Below are 21,870 nucleotides of genomic sequence, written 5' to 3' on the forward strand. Positions count from 1 at the left end.
TGTTAGGGTTGAGAGCAGCAATACGAACTGATAGTAATGTTAGTGCCGCAGAATTGGCCTTCGGTAAAACTTTACGTTTGCCTGGCGAGTTCTACGATAGTTCTACAAATGACTGTGACGTAAACGATCCTTATAGTTTGGTAGAAAAAATCCGTGAAACTATATCTCAGTATCGCCCGACGAGAGATAAGACGAACGCAAAGAAAATATTCGTTTATTCCGATTTACAAAGTTGTAGTCACGTTTTTGTTAGAGACGATGCAGTTCACAGGTCTCTAAAACCGCCTTATGATGGTCCTTATCAAGTGTTAGAACGTAGTTCTAAAGTTTTTAAAATACAATTTCCCGATAGAGTCGCACGCGTTTCCATTGACAGGTTAAAGCCAGCCTTTATTATGAAAGATGATGTTGATGTGGAAAATAATATTGTTCCACATAACACTTCTTTATCGAAGTCGGTTCAGCATGCGCCACCCATAAGCGTAACTAGGAGCGGTCGCGTAATACGACGACCCGTGCGATTCGCGATATAGAACTTTCACACAGTATTTAGCTATTGTCTTTAGTATTATGTGTATTGTAATTATATTTATTACTTGTGTGTTATATACCTTTTTTTTAGAATGTAAGTTTATATTCGTTTACATGTAGCTTTTGCGTCTTATACAAATTTTTATATTAATTATTTAACATATACAACGTTTTAAAGTAACTTAATTTGTTTTTATCGATTCATATTGTTAATCATTTCATTTTATGTTTTACGTAAATATGATTAACATTACATTGCATTGTGCATATTTTACATTTTTGTGTGTCTATTGCGAAAGAATGAAGTAATGCGATAGTTTTGTTTTTGCGCATTGAAGATGCCTATTTAGTATTTCCTGTTTTTGTACTAGATTAGTAAGTTATATCGGATTACATAGGTAATAATATGGTCACTCATTTAACATTTTTATTAAACTTTATTTATGCAAGTATTTAATCACATTCATTTATTAATCAGCTCGCAGTGGGGACAGTTCTATCTTAGCAATTAGTTTATATAATATTTGTTTTTTGTAACAACATGGGTAACTACGCAACAAAAGAGAAAACTGGAGGAGTTGCAAACGTGCAAATAGAATCCAGAAGTATAGACGATCACGTCAACACCATGGTTATAGTAATGATCATATTGGCTGTGATCGTTACGGTCATAGTTCTATTGGGCCTGCGTGGTTTTTGCCATCGCCGGATCAGGAGTTGGCTACGCCGCGAGGTGGATAAGGCCAACCAAGGACGAGCGTCCGCGACGCTAGGGCAAGCGACCCAGCCTGCGCCGCCCACTGCGGGATACGCGTAAAATAAATAATATCGTAACGTAGTTGTAACATAAGGATAAATTCGTGTAGTGAATAGTGAGTGTGTGACCATATCGTAATCTATCTACGTAATCCGATCAATTTTAATTAGGCTAAGCCGTTTAGATGTTATATCTTTTAATGATGTAGAATTAAGAAATATTACGATTTCATATGTGTATTCAGTATTGCATTGTTATCTCATTTGTATTTTACGGTAATTTCTGTGTTTGTCTTTGTATTTTTTGGAGTGTATAATTTTTGTTTTTGAAAAAGGGGGGGAATAATGTAGGGACACACATGTACAATTCGCTGATCGAGCTTTTTGTATATGTGTGCGTCCACATTGTTTCCCCGACGCTTTCTACATTTTATTAGAATTATTAGTTAGTAGTGCTTAACGGCTAGTTCTAACAACACATATATTGTGAAGAGTAATAAAGTGATTAAAGGAAAAGCATTATTATTTGGGGCAACCTTAGGGGGCAGAAGCACTACTCAACAGGGGGTAATGAGATGGCTGACTCTTTGGCTAAGTCTGCTACGCAAGTGGGTTGCAATACCCACTTCAGTAATTATAGTCAAGACCTTGTTCCACTATCAAAATTGCGTTTGGATGGGAAGTGGTTGAATCTTTGGCAAGAGTCCAGCCGCACAAAAGGTAAATTCTATTGGGATATTCAGCCTACTATTCCACACAAACCGTGGTTTTTCCGTTTTCGCAAATTTGACAAACTAGTAACATCCACTATCTGTCGACTCCGCTTCGGCCATGCTTGTACTCCTGTCCACCTGGCGAAAATTAGAGTACGTGATCACTCTATTTGTGAGTGTGGTTTGGATGAAGGTACTACTGACCACTTATTCTTTGAATGTACCAAGCTTCGTTCTTCATTACTGGATGTCCTCCCTCCTGAAATCCCTCGTCCTACAAATTTTAAATGTTTGTTGACATTAGTGCCTTCCAAATTTGTTGAAATTCTATCTCAATTTATTTCCTTTAACAAACTAAAGTATTAACCCCTTATTATATTTATAAACTATATTAGTGTATCCTGTAGTCTGTAATACATATATATAACCTGTATTGTCTTATGTGTTTGTTCTAGCCGCTCCAAGTTGATCAAAATTTCTGCATTTTCCCACTCAGTTCCAAATGTTAAATGTCACAACCGAACAAGTCTAACTGGCTGAAATTTGAGTCCTGTCTCTCCCATATATACTGGACATTGGCGAAGTCCCTTTTTATTGGGTGGAGCCATTAATTAAGAGAAGAAGAAGAAGAAATCTAAATAACAATGCCGTTAGTGAACACATTATCTTTTTTTTTTCAATATTTGTTTTCCCATAGAATCAGAAGTCAATATTTTACCAATAATTATTAAAAATAACATAATGAATTTTAAATATATTATGATTTCTGTAAGGCCCTAATTTTGTTAGGCCCCGTTTCGCCATTCTCCAAATTATGCTCATCTCTTTATATAAAAATGAATCGCAAAATGTGTTGGTAAGCGCATAACTCGAGAACGGCTGAACCGATTTCGATAATTCTTTTTTTATTATATTCCTTGAAGTACGAGGATGGTTTTTATGTAGAGAAAACGTAAATATGTACCACGGGCGAAGCCGGGGCGGACCGCTAGTCTTATAATATAAAAATGAATCCCAAAATGTGTTGGTAAGCGCATAACTTGAGAACGGCTGAACCGATTTCGATAATTCTTTTTTTATTATATTCCTTGAAGTACGAGGATGGTTTTTATGTAGAGAAAACGTAAACATGTACCACGGGCGAAGCCGGGGCGGACCGCTAGTTTATAATAAATATGCTGAAGCCTAAGCAAATTTTAAGGACGGAAAATGTGAAGGGAACTGTTTCTGTCTTCATTAGTCTAATTCTATTTTAAATATATATTCATTCTTTGATTGCATTTAGTTACCAATCCGTTCAAAATTCTATTAATAACAATATACAAATTATTGTAATCAATGATACCGCGGGGTGTTTATTTTACCTTTTATACAACACAACGTATTACGTAGGCAACAACTAACAAGGTTGGAGCGATACAATATGTAGATTATATTTCGAGTACATGTTGTGTCACCCCCAAACATCCCTTTGTAAGGGCTTTGAAAGGGTCCATCCAGGCACCCTAAATCTAGATGGGGAGGACTCACCATTGTAACTAAAACTTATCAAATATAAAATAGGGACGTGGATTTAAAATATCATCAATTCTTACTTCAATTCTATGTTAGAGACTTTGTATAAATTTGAGGAGTCATTAATAAAGTGAACAAGAAGAAGAATGAATAAATTGAAATTAATTGGGTAATGCTTGACCACTTTCTCGCCTAGTGGGTATAGTACCTACCGAGTATTTATTGAAATGCGCAAACACTAATGATTACTTATAATTGTTTTGCATGTAACTGAATACCTACATTAATTTGAAGACAGTTGATGATGTATCAAAACTGAATTATTTCCATAGATTAACATCATTGCGTAGGTACAAACGCAGAAGTAATTAACTAGACATTGCAGGAAAATTTAATAGTAAGTATACAAAATACGTAATTTTGTATGTCCCGCTAACTAAATAAATGTTAACTCATTATCAATTGTAGTTGATTTGCGACATGAGTCATTTTATTTAAATATTTTTTTAGGATTTAAAATCTAATAAAAAAGTAATAAAATGGATACATATTGTCACGTTGATCCATGATATTTTAAACCTTAATATTATAGCCTTAATTTCTAGGTTACATTTAATTTCTTTAGCATGGTTTCCATCTTCTATTACTATATTATAAAGCTCAGATACGGCCACACATGGAATACCTACTGCTCACATCTCTGGGCCGGCGCGGCGCCCCGTTATACCAACTCCTTCCTCTTGATCGCGTTCAACGCAGAGCAGTTAGAATGATTGGCGACCCAAGACTTAGCGATCGGCTTGACCCTCTTGCTTTGCGACGAGACATTGCTTCACTGTGTGTCTTTTATCGCATATACCATGGGGAGTGTTCAGAGGAGTTATTCGAGCTCATACCTGCAGCGGAATTTCACCACCGCTCCGCCCGTCACAAAGCAAACTTCCATCCACACCATTTGGACCGCTGGCGAACGAGTACCGTACGCTTCTCGCGACACTTTTTACCCCGCACTACCACCTTGTGGAACAGTCTACCCCCTTCTGTATTCCCGCACGTGTATGACTTAAATATCTTTAAAAGAGAGCCTACATCCATCTTCGACAGCCGGTAACAGCCTCACAAAGGTAATTTTGTGAGTGCTCATGGGCGGTGGTGTCACCTCATTAGGTGATCCACCTGCTCAGTTACCTGCTCTTATATAAAAAAAATGGTCTTTAATAATGTAACTACATTTAGGGAGGTCCAAGTGTCTCTTGATTTTATTGTATAAAAGTGGCCACATATAATTCGGTGCACGTTTTGCAAAAGAGGTATTTAATCTAGGAAGATGTAAGTTATTTCGTCTGTTAATTGAGTCTGGTTGATTAGATGAAGCTGTTTTATATATCCTAAGGACTGAATGCAGAATGAAAAGGCGTCTAACACGCCACACACGAACTTTACATTCAGAATAGAGTGACGAGGTTGGGAAAGGAAAGGGTTTTTTTAACATGACTATAAGTACCGATCTCTTAGCTCTTTCGAGTCTTATAAGAGCAGAGGTCGGAGCAGAACCCCAGATCAAGACGCAGTAAGTTATAATAGGTTGGCATAATACTTTGTAAAACCTCATCAGAATATCCAAAGTAACTTTATTCCGAAGGTTCTTTATGATATTATATATTAGCACAGACTAATAATAATATACTACGTATACATATTAGTTTCCTTGCACGTTCAGCAGTTACATTTATATGCGGTCGAAAGGAGAGACGTTCATCAATTAAGACACCCAAGTATCTTGTGTCATGAGATCCATCGATAGAGACACAAGAACAAAGTCCCATGCCATCAAAGGAGCTACTCATTGCACAAGTATGTATGAAAAGAGGGATGTTTTCTTTAGGCGCTGATCTAGCAGTTTTGTGAAACCTTAAAAACTTAGTTTTTTGAGTATTTAATGTGAGGAGGTTGTTGTGTAGCCATTTTGCTACTTGCGAAAGACCATGCTCAGCGGCCGTTATACAATTCTTCCAAGTGGAGCCATGGAAGACCAAGGCCGTGTCATCTGCGTAACAAATCATATCAGCCTGATCAAGGGATAATGAAATTAGGTCATTGATGTATATGAGAAAAAGAGTTGGCCCAAGAATGCTCCCTTGCGGAACACCGAAAGAGACGTGTGCAGGATTACTAAGAAAAGATTCTACTTTAAGTTGTTGGGTTCTGTTTGTAAGATACCTTTGATACCAATCCAATGCAAAATTGGTATAGATACCGTGTCGAACGGCTTTTTGAGATCAAGTGCAAGCTCTTCCCTTGTCCAAGTGAGAGGAGACTAAGTTTATCAGGTGGCTAACAGCATCTTCCGTTGAATTAGCTTTTCGGAAACCAAACTGGACATCCGCCAATAGTTTGTTAGACTCTAAGTATTTGATCAGTCTTTTACTAATACAACGTTCCAATATTTTTGAGAAAGTTGACAGTAACGATATGGGTCTATAGTTACATGGATTACTACGACTACCTTCTTTATGGATGGGGGTAATTATAGCGGTTTTCCATGGTTCTGGGAATACTCCCTTTGCGATACTTAAATTAATTATAGCGGTAAGAGGCTCGAGAATGTAAAGTGCAATTGATATAATTAGTCTATTATTCATACCATCATATCCTGGACTGCTACAACTGTTACTAAGTGATTGAATAATACAATGGATTTCATGACAATCAGTTGGTTCAATGAAGAAAGAATTTACAGGAGTGCTTTTTAAGGTTACTTTAGAAGCTAAAGACATCTCAGATTCATTGTTTTTTTAAATATAAAATATATGCCATAGAGGCCATCAGTTTCTGATAGACCTATAGTTTCTTTTTGCGAATACTGGCGCCATCAAGTAGAACAAGAGTAGAACAGAGTAGTCATTCGTGAATCGTGACATTGCCAGCTTGGAAAATTAAATGAAACAGTAACGAAGCTGCATTATCGGTATGTATTTAATATTTATTGTATATAAACATAGATGGCGCTGCTTGTTTCTACAATATTTAATTAACACAATTTGATTTAATTATTACTGTGTAAATATTAATAATTATTATTAATAAATTAAAAATAATAATTTTACTAGTAATCCTGAACGTCGTACGATGTCGCGTCAAACGAAATTTTAGTTTGCTAAGATTCTGGCGGGAATTTGAAAAATTTTGAAATTATATTCATAAAATATAAAAGTGTAAAGTAAATTATAAAATTAATATAGCGTATTAATAAAAAAAATGGATGGAAATGAGGGGGGCGGCGATAACCCGCCCAAATCTAAGAAGAGACCACGACATCCGTGATGTGTGTGGTGAGAGTGACTCCCCTTTTCTACCTTTCCGTAAACCAAATTATAAAAGACTTTATCCGGACACTAACATAAACATGCAATTCAAAGTATTTGTGGAAAGTAAAAAACAAAGAAGAAAGAATAGGAAATAAAAGTCCAGTCTATTTAAATCATATATTTATTATTTCGTAATATTAAAGGTGTGATGGCACTGAAGTTGTGATCTTCAACCAGCACAATACCGCTAATAATTTTCTCAATCACAGCAACTTTCTGGAATGATACAATATGAAAGCATATATTCCAGCAGCTCAAATAGAAAAACTAGTATAATCAAATTTGTACCAACCAATTTATCAAATAAAGAATTGTTTACTAAGTAACATTGTTAAATTGTTTACAGTATATGAAATAATTGCAGTTAGACGATTTATGAAAAAAGTAGGACACGAGTTAGTAGGAACACAAACTATCAGTATCACATTTCTGACAAATTCCTTACTGGAGAACGTACAATATGATTTATTCTCATACAGAGTTTTTGATTATATTCCTCCTCAACAACAATGTTACAAATGGCATTCAAATGCTTTATAAATATAAATTTATAAAGAATAGAAAAAATTCGTTCACGAGGCGGGACTTTCGCGTCAGGCGGGACTCGAACCCGCATAATTTCGCGCCATTCCGGGAATGGCGCGAAATAATGCCATGAAAAAGATACACAATCAAGAAACATGTTAAAAAAATTTTATATAACAAAACTGATCATTGGACTCATTATACAGAAACCTCATATTCAGTCTTCCAAGACATGATAGTCAGTGCAGAGAACCCGAAGAAATCTCATGAGGAGTTCTGTAATCGGCTTGATAAACTCAAAAAAATTGTGATTCCTAGATTCACCAGGACCAACTTCAGGAGTAGACCACCAGCTCCCTGGTGGAACAGCATCTGTGAACAATCTATTATTAAATCTTATGAAGCATTGAAATTGTAAAAAAATGATCCAACCATTAGTAATTACATTAACTATAAAAAATTATATGTTTTAAAAAAAGGACTATCAAGGAGCAAAAAAGAATTAACAGGAATAATTTCTGTAACAGTTTCAATAGAAATACTCCCGTCAGTCAAATCTGGATTGTGTTTAAAAGATTTAAGAATATCAGAATTAGTAAGTCATATAAAGATGGATTTATACAACCACTACTGGATAGACTATCAGATAGCACCAATTTGACTGACCGGGTTCAATTAGACAATCATTTTAATAATAATAATGAAAATCCGCAATCACGGTTTTTGTTGGATCCTTTTTCATGGTCTGAATTCTTAATGAGTTTACAATCTAGGAGAAATCCTCGTTTAGATGATTTTCCATATTTATTGATTAAACATCTACCTGAATTAATACAAAATTTATTTTTGAATGTTCTTAATAATCTTTGGCATAAAAAGTTAATACCAAGTTCATGGAAAACTCAATGTGTTCTACCTATACTTAAACAAGATAAACCACCTGAACAGGCTTGTTCCTATCGTCCAATTTCACTGTCATCATGTCTTGGAAAGATATTTGAAAACATGGTGAAAACTCGCCTTGATTGGTATGCAGAATCAAACAGTGTTATTCTTTATGTTCAATATGGATTCCGCAGAGGACGAAGTTGTGCTGACAGTTTCGTTTCTCTTATAAGTGATCTGAAAAATGCAAAAGACAAGAGATTACACACAGTTTGTATATTTCTTGATGTGCAAGGTGCATTTGATAATGTAGATCCTGGCATACTGGTGAAGGTTTTAAGCAATGCAGGTGTACCTGGACAATTGTGTAAATGGATTCATGATTTTCTTAATAATAGAATATTATATGTTAAGCATAACAACATTTACATGGACCCAGAGCTGTGTCAAAGGGTACTATGCAGGGTACAATTTTATTGTCTTTATTATATAATTTATATACTTGTGAGATAGCAAATATGTAAATACTAAAAATGTAAATATACTTCAGTTTGCAGATGATTTAGCATTGTACAGTTCAGATGTGATTTAACCATAGCCATTAGTAATGTTAACATTGCTTTAAGGCAATTGAGTAACTACTATCAGCACTGATTAAATTTAAAAATAAATGCTGCTAAAAGTAGTGTAATGCTATTTGGTAAGGATTCATCACTAATCAATGTTGTTTTTTAATGGTGATATTATTCCAAGAGTATTGTCCCACAAATTCTTGGGTATAATACTTGATCACAAGCTTTCTTAAAAAGAACATTAAACATATAATATCTAGAAATGCATTAAATGGTGTTAACATTTTGAGATGTCTAGCAGGTGTCGCATGGGGTGCTGATCCCAAAATACTTTCCCAAAATTTTTTAAAAATCCATAGCCAGGAGTAATTTTGATTATAGTTCTTTGGCATATTTAAATAGCACTCACTCATAAACTGGATATAATACAGAACAAAGCCTTGAAGATCATATCAGGGGCAATGTGTTCTACTCCCATAAGGGCCATGGAAGTTGAAACAAATATTATGCCTCTGTTATTGAGACCAATCAAACTTGCGAAAAGATATTGCTTAAAACTACTATCATCAAAAAAACTTCTTATTATAAATAAAATCACCTCACCTCATTTAATTAGCAGATGGTCCTAGCTGGCTAAAATGTATATGTCCAACTTTGTGCCATATTTTCCTGGAAATAAAATCTCAATGTTCAAATGTCAAAAAACAATCTCGCTGGTCATGTTACACTCATTCATTTAATAGTATTATACATCCAATCTCAATTTTATCTAGGACAATTGATAACAATTCTGATTTTCTAGCATTCTTAGAAGAGAACCAAAACTATTATACAGTCTACACTGATGGTAGTAAAAGTACAGATTATGTGAGAAGGGCAGTGCATGATCCCCAAAGGAATAGAACCTACTGCTCAAAGCTTTGTTCTACATCAACAGTGCTCTATTTATACAGCAGAGACATAATATGCAGTTTTTGAAGCTTTAAAATTGATTAGTTGTGTAAATAACTGTACATATTTTCTTATCTTATCAGATTCTTTAAGTCTTATAAATAGTCTAAAACTGATGAATCTTACTTTTAAAACGGCTAATTATATTATCTATTTTATTAAGGATTTTGTATGGCAGTTGCATAATAAAGGAGCTACAGCTGCGTTTATGTGGGCTCCCTCACATAAAGGTATTTTGGGCAACGAAATAGTGGACAAAACTGCTTCAAAACTGCTTTATTGGCGTCAGAAATGTGATACATGTTCCTATGACTGATTATTATTGCGATGTAAATGTCTCGTTAAATAGTACGTGGTTAGAATTCTGGAAGGAGGATCAGAAATTTAAAGGAAAATGGTATGGAAATATTCAAGAAGATTTACAGAGAAGACCTTGGTATGATGAGCTGGATGTAGCTAGTCGTGAGTTTATCACCACAATCAACAGATTAAGATTTGGCCACAATAAACCACCCGCACACCTTGCAAGACTGAACATAATTAATAGCAATCTAAGCACTTAATTTCTGTAATGAACTAATGAGAAGATCGGCGATATGAATTTATTATGAACCATCAACCTTATTATTTTCTTTGTTTTCATAATCTTCAACAGTCAACTGTCAAAACCATGCCAAACAGTAATCAGGCCGAATACTCTGAACACAGATAATTATATTATAAAGTATAGGTAAATCGATGAATTTTGTGACTGCTTGAACCAAAAACGAATCACACTGGCGAATTTTTATATGGATAAATACAATTTGTACACTTAATTAAATGTTTATTTAGTTATCTCATTTCATTTCGTGTTCACAGTTTAGCCATGACTATCATCGTAATTCTTTTTCTTCTTCTTTTTTTTTTCAAATGGCAACTCCTGATTCACGTCTACCCTCTTCAAGAGTATTTTTTTAAACACGATAATCTCATTTAATTGTTAAATCAAACAAAACTCTATTAATTAAATATGTCGCGCTCAAGTAATGAAGAATATTCTGAGGAGGAACCAAGTAAGTTGAGACAATATTTATTTTATCAAAATAGAAGCCTGTACTTAGGCTATTAGTATTTTTTAACCTCTTATGGCTAATTTTGCTGGAGATAATGATGATGAACCGCTGCCCTACCTCAAATTCGACTAGATACGGCCCTGTGATGAAGTCCACTTCTATGAGGGATATCATGTGCAAAAGATACTTGTAGTTTATGTTTGCTCATAAACTATTCTTTATAATATATAAACTAGCTACACGCCCCGGCTTCGCACGGGTGCAATGGCGGCCGGCCGGTACCGCCGCAAACGCTACGCCCCGCAATTTTTAAAGTAAATGACAAAAAAAAGTTATTGTGGGTTATCCATAAGAGATAGACATAATATTATATTATACCATCACGGACTTTTCTGTTGACTTTTTCAATACTTAGTACATTATTTTGATAAAACTCGTAGGGTTCAGCCTGCGTTTGCAATGTAGGTAAGAGGAAAAAATGTAATTATTTACGGCATCACATTAGAAACCTCAAAAAAAACAGTACTTCTCCACTATTTAATTTAATTATTATACATATACACCTTCCTCTTGAATCACTCTATCTATTAAAAAAACCGCATCAAAATCCGTTGCGTAGTTTCAAAGATTTAAGCGTACAAAGGGACATAGGGACAGAGAAAGCGACTTTGTTTTATACTATACGTAGTGATTCCAATGCGATCGGAAAAATAAAAAAAAGGTATAATAACTAAATCATTGTTCATTTACTTTCAGGGTTATCTCCCACATCAGAATCGCGAGAGCGACGCAGCAGTACTGACTCGAGTGAATCTTTACCAGAGCTAAATATTGAAGTGGTACCTAAAAGAAAAGATGACGATGACCCAGAAGAGTTTTATCAGGAGTTAGAGAAAAAAATGAAGGAAATTATAGCGGCAGATCGAAGAGGGTGTGATGCCCCGAAATCTGATACTATTGACAAAGAATCAGTAGAATTAAATGCAGTAGAAAAACCCAGTAGTCCAGAGATATATGATCTCCGAAGTTTATATAATTATAATAATTTTACGGAATGGTCTTCAGGAACCAGCGGTTGCGTCGAAAATGAAGAGTTAAGCGTGATAGTGGAACAGGAAACGTCAGAAACGAATAAATCACGTAAAAAAAATCCTGATGCACGTGACATTGACCAAGAGCTTTGTGAGGACGAAATAATATCAGCACCTTGTTCCTCCTTTAGGTCTAGAACGCCATCTATTGAATTGCCTAAGCTTGCTAGCACCGAAGGTACAAAAAAACACATATTTGAAAGCCATAGTCTAAATATTTACGTTAATTGTATGTCTACAATCTACATTTGGTACTTACGGCCTCTGTGTATTAGTATCAATTAATAATACAGTAAAGTCAGGTTATAAAATTAGGCAAACCCCAGTAGATATTTTTAAAGCATTATTATCACGAAGTTAATAATAAATTATTATAAGTATAGTAATGTTTTCTAATGCTCTGTATTTTAATCAATGATAACTTTGTTTCAGATGCAAGTGAACATAAATCTGATGGTGACTCTGTACCAAAACCAGATATTATCATGAGAAAGAAACGAAGTGTCCTACGTTCTACTGACGTATCCAAATATATTAGTGAACAAGAAAATACATCCACTGGTTATCCCACTTCATTGAGTCATGCTGCTTCAGAATTATCAGTTAATTCGGAAGTTGATTCACAAAATAGTATAGAATCCTCTACCTCCCAAAATAGTATGTGTTCTACTCCGAAAATTGATATCTCGGCTAGGGGGATAAAACGAAAGCAAACTTCGAAGATATCTTCATCGACAATAAAGAAAAGCAAGACAGCTTAAACAAGCTTTTCTGACAATGATGAAAATGAATGAATATTTGAAATAACTTTTTTGTTGGCAAACCTATTGTATACAATTTGTGTACGTGTAATGATCACGTGTGTTCTTAATTATTAATATTTGATGTCGATCATGTTAATAGATTTCTATTGCGTATAGATTATGTATGACATGATATAAATCGTGTGTGCCTTAAAAATCTTATAACAAGAGTATATTATATCCTTAAGATATATGCTTTTATCATCTTTTAAAAATGTTAAATGTTAATCATATTTTAATTGTAGGTAGTTAGTTACCTATACAAATTTGTATAATAATAACGTAATTATAAAAAATCATATCACCCATACCATACCTACATCCAATTTTTAATTAAAAATCAATAAAGTAAACAATAAATAAAGTATATCGTTCTTTATTTGATCTAAGTTTACCTGACCGGAACAAAATGTGCTTTTTCAAATGTGTAACAACTAACAACTGAAATAATCCGAGTTTCAATTCATAATTAGTAATGTATATCGTATACCCTTGTATACCAATATACTATTTATAATATATACCTATGTATTTTGTAATATTATAATTAATCTGAGAGTGTTTGTTTGTTTGTTTGAACGCGCTAATTTCAGGAACAACTGGTCCGATTTGAAAAATTTTTTCAGTGTTAAATAGCCCATTTATCGAGGAAGGCTATTATAATTTATATCATCACGCTAAGACCGACGCGACGCGACAGTAGCGGAGTAAAACCGCGGGGCACAGCTTCTTTATTAAATATAATCTCTTCACTAAAATCAGAATTGAATAATAAGCAAATTGAGTGGTAGGTAAGTAATTGATGATTATATATAGAGGAAAAAGATTATTATTAGTAACGTGATATTTCCAATATAATATTTGTTTAAACAATAGTTAAAAAAGAGTGTATTAATACGATTTGTTCCACATTTGTTCATAATAATTATTAATGTGACTACTGACTCTGAATTTGTCGCTATTATTCTGCTTAAATATAAGTCTCTAGATAGGTTTATTTTATTACTTTACTTGAAATGTTAACTTTAATTTCATTATCTATACTTCTATACTAATATTATAAAGAGGTTGTAATTATGTAAGTATATGTATGTATGGTTTTCACGCATAAACTACTGGACCGATTTCAAAAATTCTTTCACCATTAGAAAGCTGCATCTTTACTGAGCAACATAGGTTCTATTGCATTTCAAAAAAATTAGAGATCCTTACCAAAAATGCAATAATGTAACCCAAGGTGTAAAAAATTCCTTAAGGGCTTGGTCTAGTAGTGCAAACAAATGCATCCTGTCATCCTATATGTAAATAATACAAATGTACTAAGGGAAAGTTGCTCCACTTAATTTTTAAAAATTAAATCATTCGTATGCATAATTTAATATTCGTAATAAGTACCAAAAATGACAATTTGAAACAATTTTCGTGAAAATTACACCGGGTGATTTTTTTTTATCAGTACACAAAATTTGCGAATACTTTCTATTGGATATCTTCAACTTCATGTTTATATAACTGATCAACTTTTACAAAGAAATTTGGACGAAATATAAAAAAAAATAAGCTTTCCATACAAAATGCAGAACTCTATACATTTTTTTCGACCTAAGTTTCTTAGTGAAAGTTGTTCAGTTTAACTAATAAAACGGATAAACAAATTTTGTATAAAATAAAAAAAATGTAATGTTTGTGTTAAATGAAAACAAAAGATATTTATTTCTGACTAGCTTCCGCCCGCGACTCCGTCCGCGCGGATGTCAGTCTTCGCGTCTTCTACAGATTCACTCCAGTCCAAACAGCAAATAAGCAGACTTCTGCTTCTGCAACGTTTAGTTGTCCATGAATTTAGAAAAAATAGTCATGATGATATTATCTATGACAAAAGTGTTATTTTTTGCATTGTATTTCAAATATTTAATTTTTTTTAACCGCATCTTCCGCATTCATGTCTTTTGCCGGAATTAGACATTTAACTTCTACTAGTCCCATTTTCCCTTTTTGATATGGGAGAAAGTTATTATTGTCATTTTGCTCATTAGGTAAAGTAATTTCGATATCAGTTTTAAGTTTTTTGATACCTGCAATAATAACGTCATAATCGCCTGCACATACTTATCGATTACAACCTGTATACAATCCACCATCCACATTCATAATGTTTTCCTGTCCTCCTCTCCTTTACGCTGTTCACCGATACATTTGAAATGAGTAAATCTGCTACCACTGAAGGATGTTTCATTGTGATCAGCAAATTTTCACCACTGTTGTCGATTATTTGTTTTTCATTTTTAATCAGCAATTGGGAATCATCAGTTTTGTTTTTTGCAGATTGGTGATGTACCCTAACAATACGTCGAAAAGGGAAAGCATCAACGAATTATCTTTTTCGTCCTCTTTTTTTATTCTTCGCGTCTCTGTTACTTCTGTTTGTTTAGTTCTCAACACCCACTGAATTTTCTATGTTATTGTGATCTTCCATTACATCTGAGTTTTGATGATGTGATGATAATCCATTCGTTTTAATATTGGTACTTAGAGTTGATAGACTAAACTAGAAATGGCGGACTAAATTTGTCAGCGCGTCTGTAAGATCAGAATATAAAACCAACATCCTGTATTTAAGTTACAAAATTAATAATCAAACAACATGCCGCTACGTTGAAAATGACTAGAAGAAAAAATTAAAACACCTCGGATCAATTTTGGAGTAAACAAATCATTTTCCCCGTATGGGGATTTCCCCGGATGAAGTTCAAGTTCTCAATACAAGTTTATATTATATTTCGTATTTCTCAAACGAAAAATAAACATTTTTGGAACTTCAAAAAAATTATATTATAAGAAAATTTATGAGCTTACTTTAGTTTTAAAGAAATATACATCCCTTTACTGACACCCCGTAAAATAAAGAAATTGTTGCCAATCACCTTTGCAATCTATTTGGTTTCATTAACTTTATGTTAATGAAACCAAATTTTTTTTTTCTAATAATTTTTTTTCTAGTAGTTACACGCGTATTTTTTTCGTTTATTTTCCATATCGAAATCAAATGTTTAAAAATACGAATATTTGCACAAAACTAAGATAAAAATAATCAATTAACAAAAATATTAAATTTAATGAAGTAGAGCAACTTTCACTTCGGTATGAAGGAAAATCGAGCGTAGAGCACACGTCAGAACGCTCCGGCCCAAGGAGCGCGACTAAAGAAATTCGCTAGGATTTTTCCTAATTATTTTAAATATTTTTTTAATATTTAAGGAATTATCAAAATTCAAAAAAAAATTTTTTTAAAGGATTAATACTCATTGGTCTTCAACCAACTCGAATAAATTAATGGAAAAAATAACTTTTAGCAGTATTTATCAATAGATTTTGTAAGGCAAAAAATGGGAAATTTAATGAATTTGTAGCGACGACAAGCCAATTTACGAGTTACCGAAATATTTCAAGTGTAGTACCTACTAAGAAAGTTCCCACCATAGGTTCACACGGTAACTCGTATATAAACAGTTCGTGCGCTATGCATGGACAGTCACGGGCTTGTCGGGACGCGGGTTGGTCGCATTAGGTCGAATATTAATTACATACGGATAAATATATGTAGTTAACGAAATATAACCTTTGCGTAGTTATTACATCTTTTATTACACCCGCTCATAACAAGCCCCCACATTGGTGACCCCGACGAAAAGTGAACATTATTATATAGTGAATTGCATAGATATCGTTTGTTTAAAATTTAATTCAAAATGAATCCGGCAGTTCCAATTAGAGCGGACGAGAGTGAAAATGCTCTCGCGCAGATCACTGTGTCGAGTAAAATTCCAGACTTCTGGAAAGAATCACCACGACTTTGGTTCGCGCAGTTTGAAGCAGTGGTGGCGAATCAGAAGCTGGCGGACGAATCGAAATATAACCTGGTGGTAGCGAAATTAAGTCGCGAACACGTTGAGCAGGTTAGTGACATTGTATTGGCACCACCCGATACAAAGAAGTACGAAACATTGAAAAACCGGTTGCTCGTAGTCTATGAAGAATCGGAAGTGCGTCAGGTCCAGAAATTATTGAAAGAACTTGAGTTGGGCGAACAGAAGCCTTCGCAACTTTTACGGCGTATGCGAGATCTGGCTCGAAATAAATTCTCGGAGGAAACATTGACGATGCTGTGGATGGGACATTTACCCGCATCCGTGCAAGCAGTCCTCACAGTTAGCGAATTAAAGGATACAGAGAAATTAGCTAATATGGCAGATAAAGTTATAGAAACGACACGTTTCGCGGAGATACAGGAGGTATCGAGTGCCAGAGATAAAATATCCGCAATACAACCTACGCTAGTTGAGCAGATTACACAGTTAACGCAGCGCTTAAACGAGCTGGAATCTGCAGGCTCGAGAGGCAGATCGTTTAGTGGTGGAAAGTACGGAAATCGCACACGTCGCTCCGCATCGCGAAGTCGCGATCGTACAGGAATATCAAAACACAAAAATTCCAATTGGATATGTTATTACCATTACCGCTATAAGCACAACGCCAGAAAGTGCATTCAACCTTGTGCGTGGCAGAAGCAGCAGGAGAGCCAACCAAAAAACTAAATACGGTACAGACAGAGGCGGATGTCTGTTCCACCGAAAATAAACGCCTGTGTATAAAAGATAGGAAAAGTAATCTTAAGTTTTTAGTGGACACCGGCGCTAATGTTTCAGTTTTACCAGTGTCGAAAAATAACCGATTCGCGAGTGAGTGTAGTGACTATAAACTATACGCGGCAAACGGTAGTGTAATTAAGACATTCGGTACTAAATTGATGACTTTAGATCTTAGTTTACGGCGACCGTATAAATGGTCATTTATTATCGCCGAGGTAACTCAACCTATATTAGGTGCAGATTTTTTAGCACATCATGGTTTGATTGTAGATTTAAGATCATGTCGATTAATTGATAGTTTAACTAAATTAAAATCAGTAGCTAGTGTTATTAAGGTGAATCAACCGTCTGTGACAACAGTTGAGGAAACTCATCAATTTCACGACTTGTTATGTAAGTACCTAGATATAACTAAGCCTTCATCGTACAGGGAAATACCTAGCCACGGTGTTTTTCACCATATTGAAACGACTGGACCTCCAGTGTTTGCCCGGGCTAGACCTTTACCTCCAGCTAGATATAAAAAAGTCAGGGAAGAATTTCGATACATGCAGGAAGCAGGTATATGCCGACCCTCTAAGAGTCCTTGGGCTAGTCCACTTCATGTGGTACCTAAGAAGAATGGCGAGTTACGTCCGTGCGGGGACTATAGAAAGCTTAATTCTATAACCAAGCCGGACCGATATCCTATACCGCGCTTATCAGATTTTACATATTTATTAGCTGGTAAGAAAATATTTTCTAAAATCGACATAAATAGAGCTTATCATTGTATTCCTGTTGCCCCGGAAGATGTAGAGAAAACTGCAATAATAACGCCGTTTGGGTTATTCGAATTTCCGCGCATGACGTTCGGTTTGCGTAACGCTGCGCAGACGTTTCAGCGATTCATGCATCACACTGTTTTTCAGGACCTAGACGCGGACAGTAAAGATAATATTTTTTGTTATATTGATGACGTCATAATAGCTTCATCAAATGAAAGCGAACACCGTAGACATTTAGAATCATTGTTTAAGCAATTTAGCAAATATAATATAACCATTAATTTAGCGAAATGTACGTTTGGGAAAACGGAAATCGACTTTGTTGGTTATCATGTTACGTCAGATGGTATTCGCCCGCTTGATGATAAAGTAAAAGCGATTAATGAATTTCCTAGGCCCGAAAACATCGAACAATTACGTCGATTTTTAGGTATGGTAAATTTTTATAGAGCGCATTTACCTAACGCAGTTTCATCACAATCGATTCTCAATAGTTTCATTCATGGCTCTAAAAAGAAAGATAAAACACCCATTGTGTGGACATCAATCGCCGAACAAGCATTTGAACAATGTAAGTCGAGCTTGTGTAATGCGATTACGTTGTCGCACCCTTTAGCCGATGCATCGCTCGCACTTATGACGGACGCATCGGATACTCATGTAGGTGCAGTTTTACAACAACGTGCAAATAATGAATGGTTACCTTTAGGTTATTTTTCTAAGAATTTATCTAAGACTGAACGCAAGTATAGTACGTATGATAGGGAGTTATTAGCAATTTACTTAGCTATTCGTCATTTTCGGAATATGGTCGAAGGACGACAGTTAACGGTGTATACGGATCACAAACCGTTAATTTATGCATTTTCTAAAGTAAATAGCGAGAAAGAGTTACCCAGACGTACACGACACTTGATATTCATTAGTGAGTTCACAACGGATTTGAGACACGTTAGTGGGCAAGATAATGTCGTTGCGGATTCGTTATCTCGAGTCGCAACAATAAATTGTCCCACTGTGATAGATTACGCGGAACTTGCTAAGGAACAACAACAAGATTCTTATATGTTACAATTATCTAATTCGAAAGACGCTAATAATAGGTTAAAGAAAATTATGTTACCTGAAAGTGGTACATTTATTTATTGTAATTTAGATAATGATAAAATTAGACCCTACTTGACTGATAAATTTCGACGTATTGCCTTTGATAGTGTACATAATTTATGTCATCCCGGAATAAGGACTACACGCAAATTGATTCAAAATCGTTTTTATTGGCCAAATATGAATCGTGATGTTGGCCAATGGGCTAAAACATGCATTGAATGTCAACGATCGAAGGTTAATCGACATACAATGTCAGGTTTAGGATCGTTTCTGCAGTGCGATAGGTTTGAACATATTCATGTTGATTTAATTGGACCTTTACCCACTTCACCCGAAGGTTTTAGGATGTATTGCCTAACCATAGTGACAGGGGGACGAGATGGCCAGAATGTTTTCCTACGAGATATATAACTGCTGAAACGATTTCGCGTGTAATATATGAAGGATGGATCTCTCGTTTTGGTTGTCCGAAAAAGCTAACAAGCGATCAAGGACGCCAATTCGAAAGTCAATTATTTGCTACACTAATGAAGTTATTAGGTATTAATAAGTTGCGTACGACACCTTACCACCCACAGTGTAACGGGGCGGTAGAGCGTTGGCATAGGTCGCTTAAAGCGGCATTAACGGCTCGTTTATGCAATATATCATCATCTTGGGTTACGGAATTACCAACTGTGTTGCTAGGACTTAGAACAGCAGTAAGAAGTGATACCGGCATAAGCGCAGCAGAAATAACGTACGGAACAACTTTACGATTACCAGGTGATTATTACGATAAAAAATCGAGTTTAGAAATAGATAGCAGTCTTGAGTATGTAAGTAAATTACGAGATACTATTAGGAAATATCAGTCAGTAGCTATTAGGCAGAATGAAAGACGGAACATATTTATACACCCCGATTTGCAAAAGTGCGATTATGTTTTTGTAAGAAACGACGCAGTACGTAAGCCTTTACAACCAACATACGACGGTCCTTATCGTGTGTTGAGTCGAGAGGAAAAGGTATTTTACATTCAAATGACTGGCAGGAAAGTTAGAATATCTGTAGACCGTCTAAAACCTGCATATTATTTGAATGATGATTGTGATACGACATCTGGGGCAGATACTAAGGTTCCGTTACTAATTCCAAGTAGCGAATTGCCTAATACACATACCACGCGTAGTGGAAGAGCTATACGATTACCGGTACGATTTAGGTAATAGTATTGCATTTGTAATTTTTTCAACTATTTTAAATTTATTAGAATTACGATGATTATAAGTATTCATAAGACTTCATAGAAATGTATAATAAATACTTAGTATTCAACACATCGTATTTAATAAATAATAGCACTTATGAAATTTGAAACGAGTTCATTGTTTAACGTTTTAAGTATGGTATTTCAAATTTATGTTTGTGTTGAGTTTTGATTGAAATGTTTACTACTTAGAAATTTAAGTACTTTTGATTTATGGCTTTTGAGTGTATAGTAATAGCCTTTGTAATATTAAACGATACAAGTGTAAAGAACGTATTGAAATTTGAAATGTTAATGTTACTAAGTGTTAGGTGACATGTAACAATTATCGCACGCCACTTAGAAGAACCAACCAAGTTTTTGTAATAACATAAATAGTTTAACGAAATTAGGTGTTAACTTTTAACCACTTGTATACGTTATGATTGATTTATATTGTGAACATTTTTTATACTTTATATTGTAAACATTTTGTAACCTTATATGTATAGCGACACTTTATATATACCCCTTTGTTTATTGTTTAATTTTATTGTAAGATTTTTTTACTTGTATACCCTTTTTATTTTAAGGGGGGAATGATGTAGCGACGACAAGCCAATTTACGAGTTACCGAAATATTTCAAGTGTAGTACCTACTAAGAAAGTTCCCACCATAGGTTCACACGGTAACTCGTATATAAACAGTTCGTGCGCTATGCATGGACAGTCACGGGCTTGTCGGGACGCGGGTTGGTCGCATTAGGTCGAATATTAATTACATACGGATAAATATATGTAGTTAACGAAATATAACCTTTGCGTAGTTATTACATCTTTTATTACACCCGCTCATAACAAGCCCCCACAAATTTATAACGTTCTAATTAAGAAAATCATAAGTTTTTCGGCAATTGTGTTCAGCAGTTTTTAATAACGACTATATAAGGATAATAATGCGCTGATCAGATTGTGTAAATTGTAATCGGTTGCAACGTAATGAGTGCACAAACTTAGCTCGAAATGTCTTTGGGGGAAATAGACTTATCTTGAAGGCCTGATTAAGGTTACATAAAGTAACTTTATAAATGTGAAAAAATTCACGCGCATTGCGTATATAACACTAATTGATAAACAAGAAAAAAAAATTCTGTTTATCATTTCATTAGCCGGGAAAAAATTGTCAAATAACTTGTTGAAAACGCAATTTTGCTAGACTGCAGCCTTAATAAAAATTCTGTCATCGCGTGCGCTGCGGAATCTAAAACTCAAACTCAAACATTGAAGATACAACAAAAAAATGTTATACGGTATTATAGAATGGATCAATAAGAAAGTCCGCGATACCATA

General features: G+C 34.7%; 2 protein-coding genes and 1 pseudogene across 2 annotated transcripts; all 3 read left to right on the forward strand.

Moving 5' to 3' along the window:
* The first annotated feature begins 6,773 nt into the window (after positions 1-6,773).
* LOC149491001 (uncharacterized) lies at positions 6,774-7,545 on the forward strand (annotated as a pseudogene).
* A 3,257-nt stretch (positions 7,546-10,802) lies between these two features.
* Positions 10,803-13,210, forward strand: LOC149491002 (uncharacterized). Its single transcript, XM_089698770.1, has 3 exons — positions 10,803-10,871; positions 11,628-12,140; positions 12,395-13,210. The coding sequence occupies exons 1-3, from the start codon at positions 10,829-10,831 to the stop codon at positions 12,721-12,723; spliced, it is 885 nt and encodes a 294-aa protein (XP_089554896.1). The 5' UTR covers positions 10,803-10,828; the 3' UTR covers positions 12,724-13,210.
* Positions 13,211-16,181: 2,971 nt separating this feature from the next.
* Positions 16,182-20,839, forward strand: LOC149491003 (uncharacterized). The gene has a single exon (XM_089695610.1). The coding sequence runs from the start codon at positions 16,515-16,517 to the stop codon at positions 17,358-17,360; it is 846 nt and encodes a 281-aa protein (XP_089551736.1). The 5' UTR covers positions 16,182-16,514; the 3' UTR covers positions 17,361-20,839.
* Positions 20,840-21,870: the final 1,031 nt, after the last annotated feature.

This window comes from Colias philodice, chromosome 1 (assembly GCF_061535455.1).
Source record: "Colias philodice isolate Cphi_HAF_F1 chromosome 1, ilColPhil1 Martin Lab GWU primary, whole genome shotgun sequence".
Taxonomy (NCBI): Eukaryota; Metazoa; Arthropoda; class Insecta; order Lepidoptera; family Pieridae; genus Colias; species Colias philodice.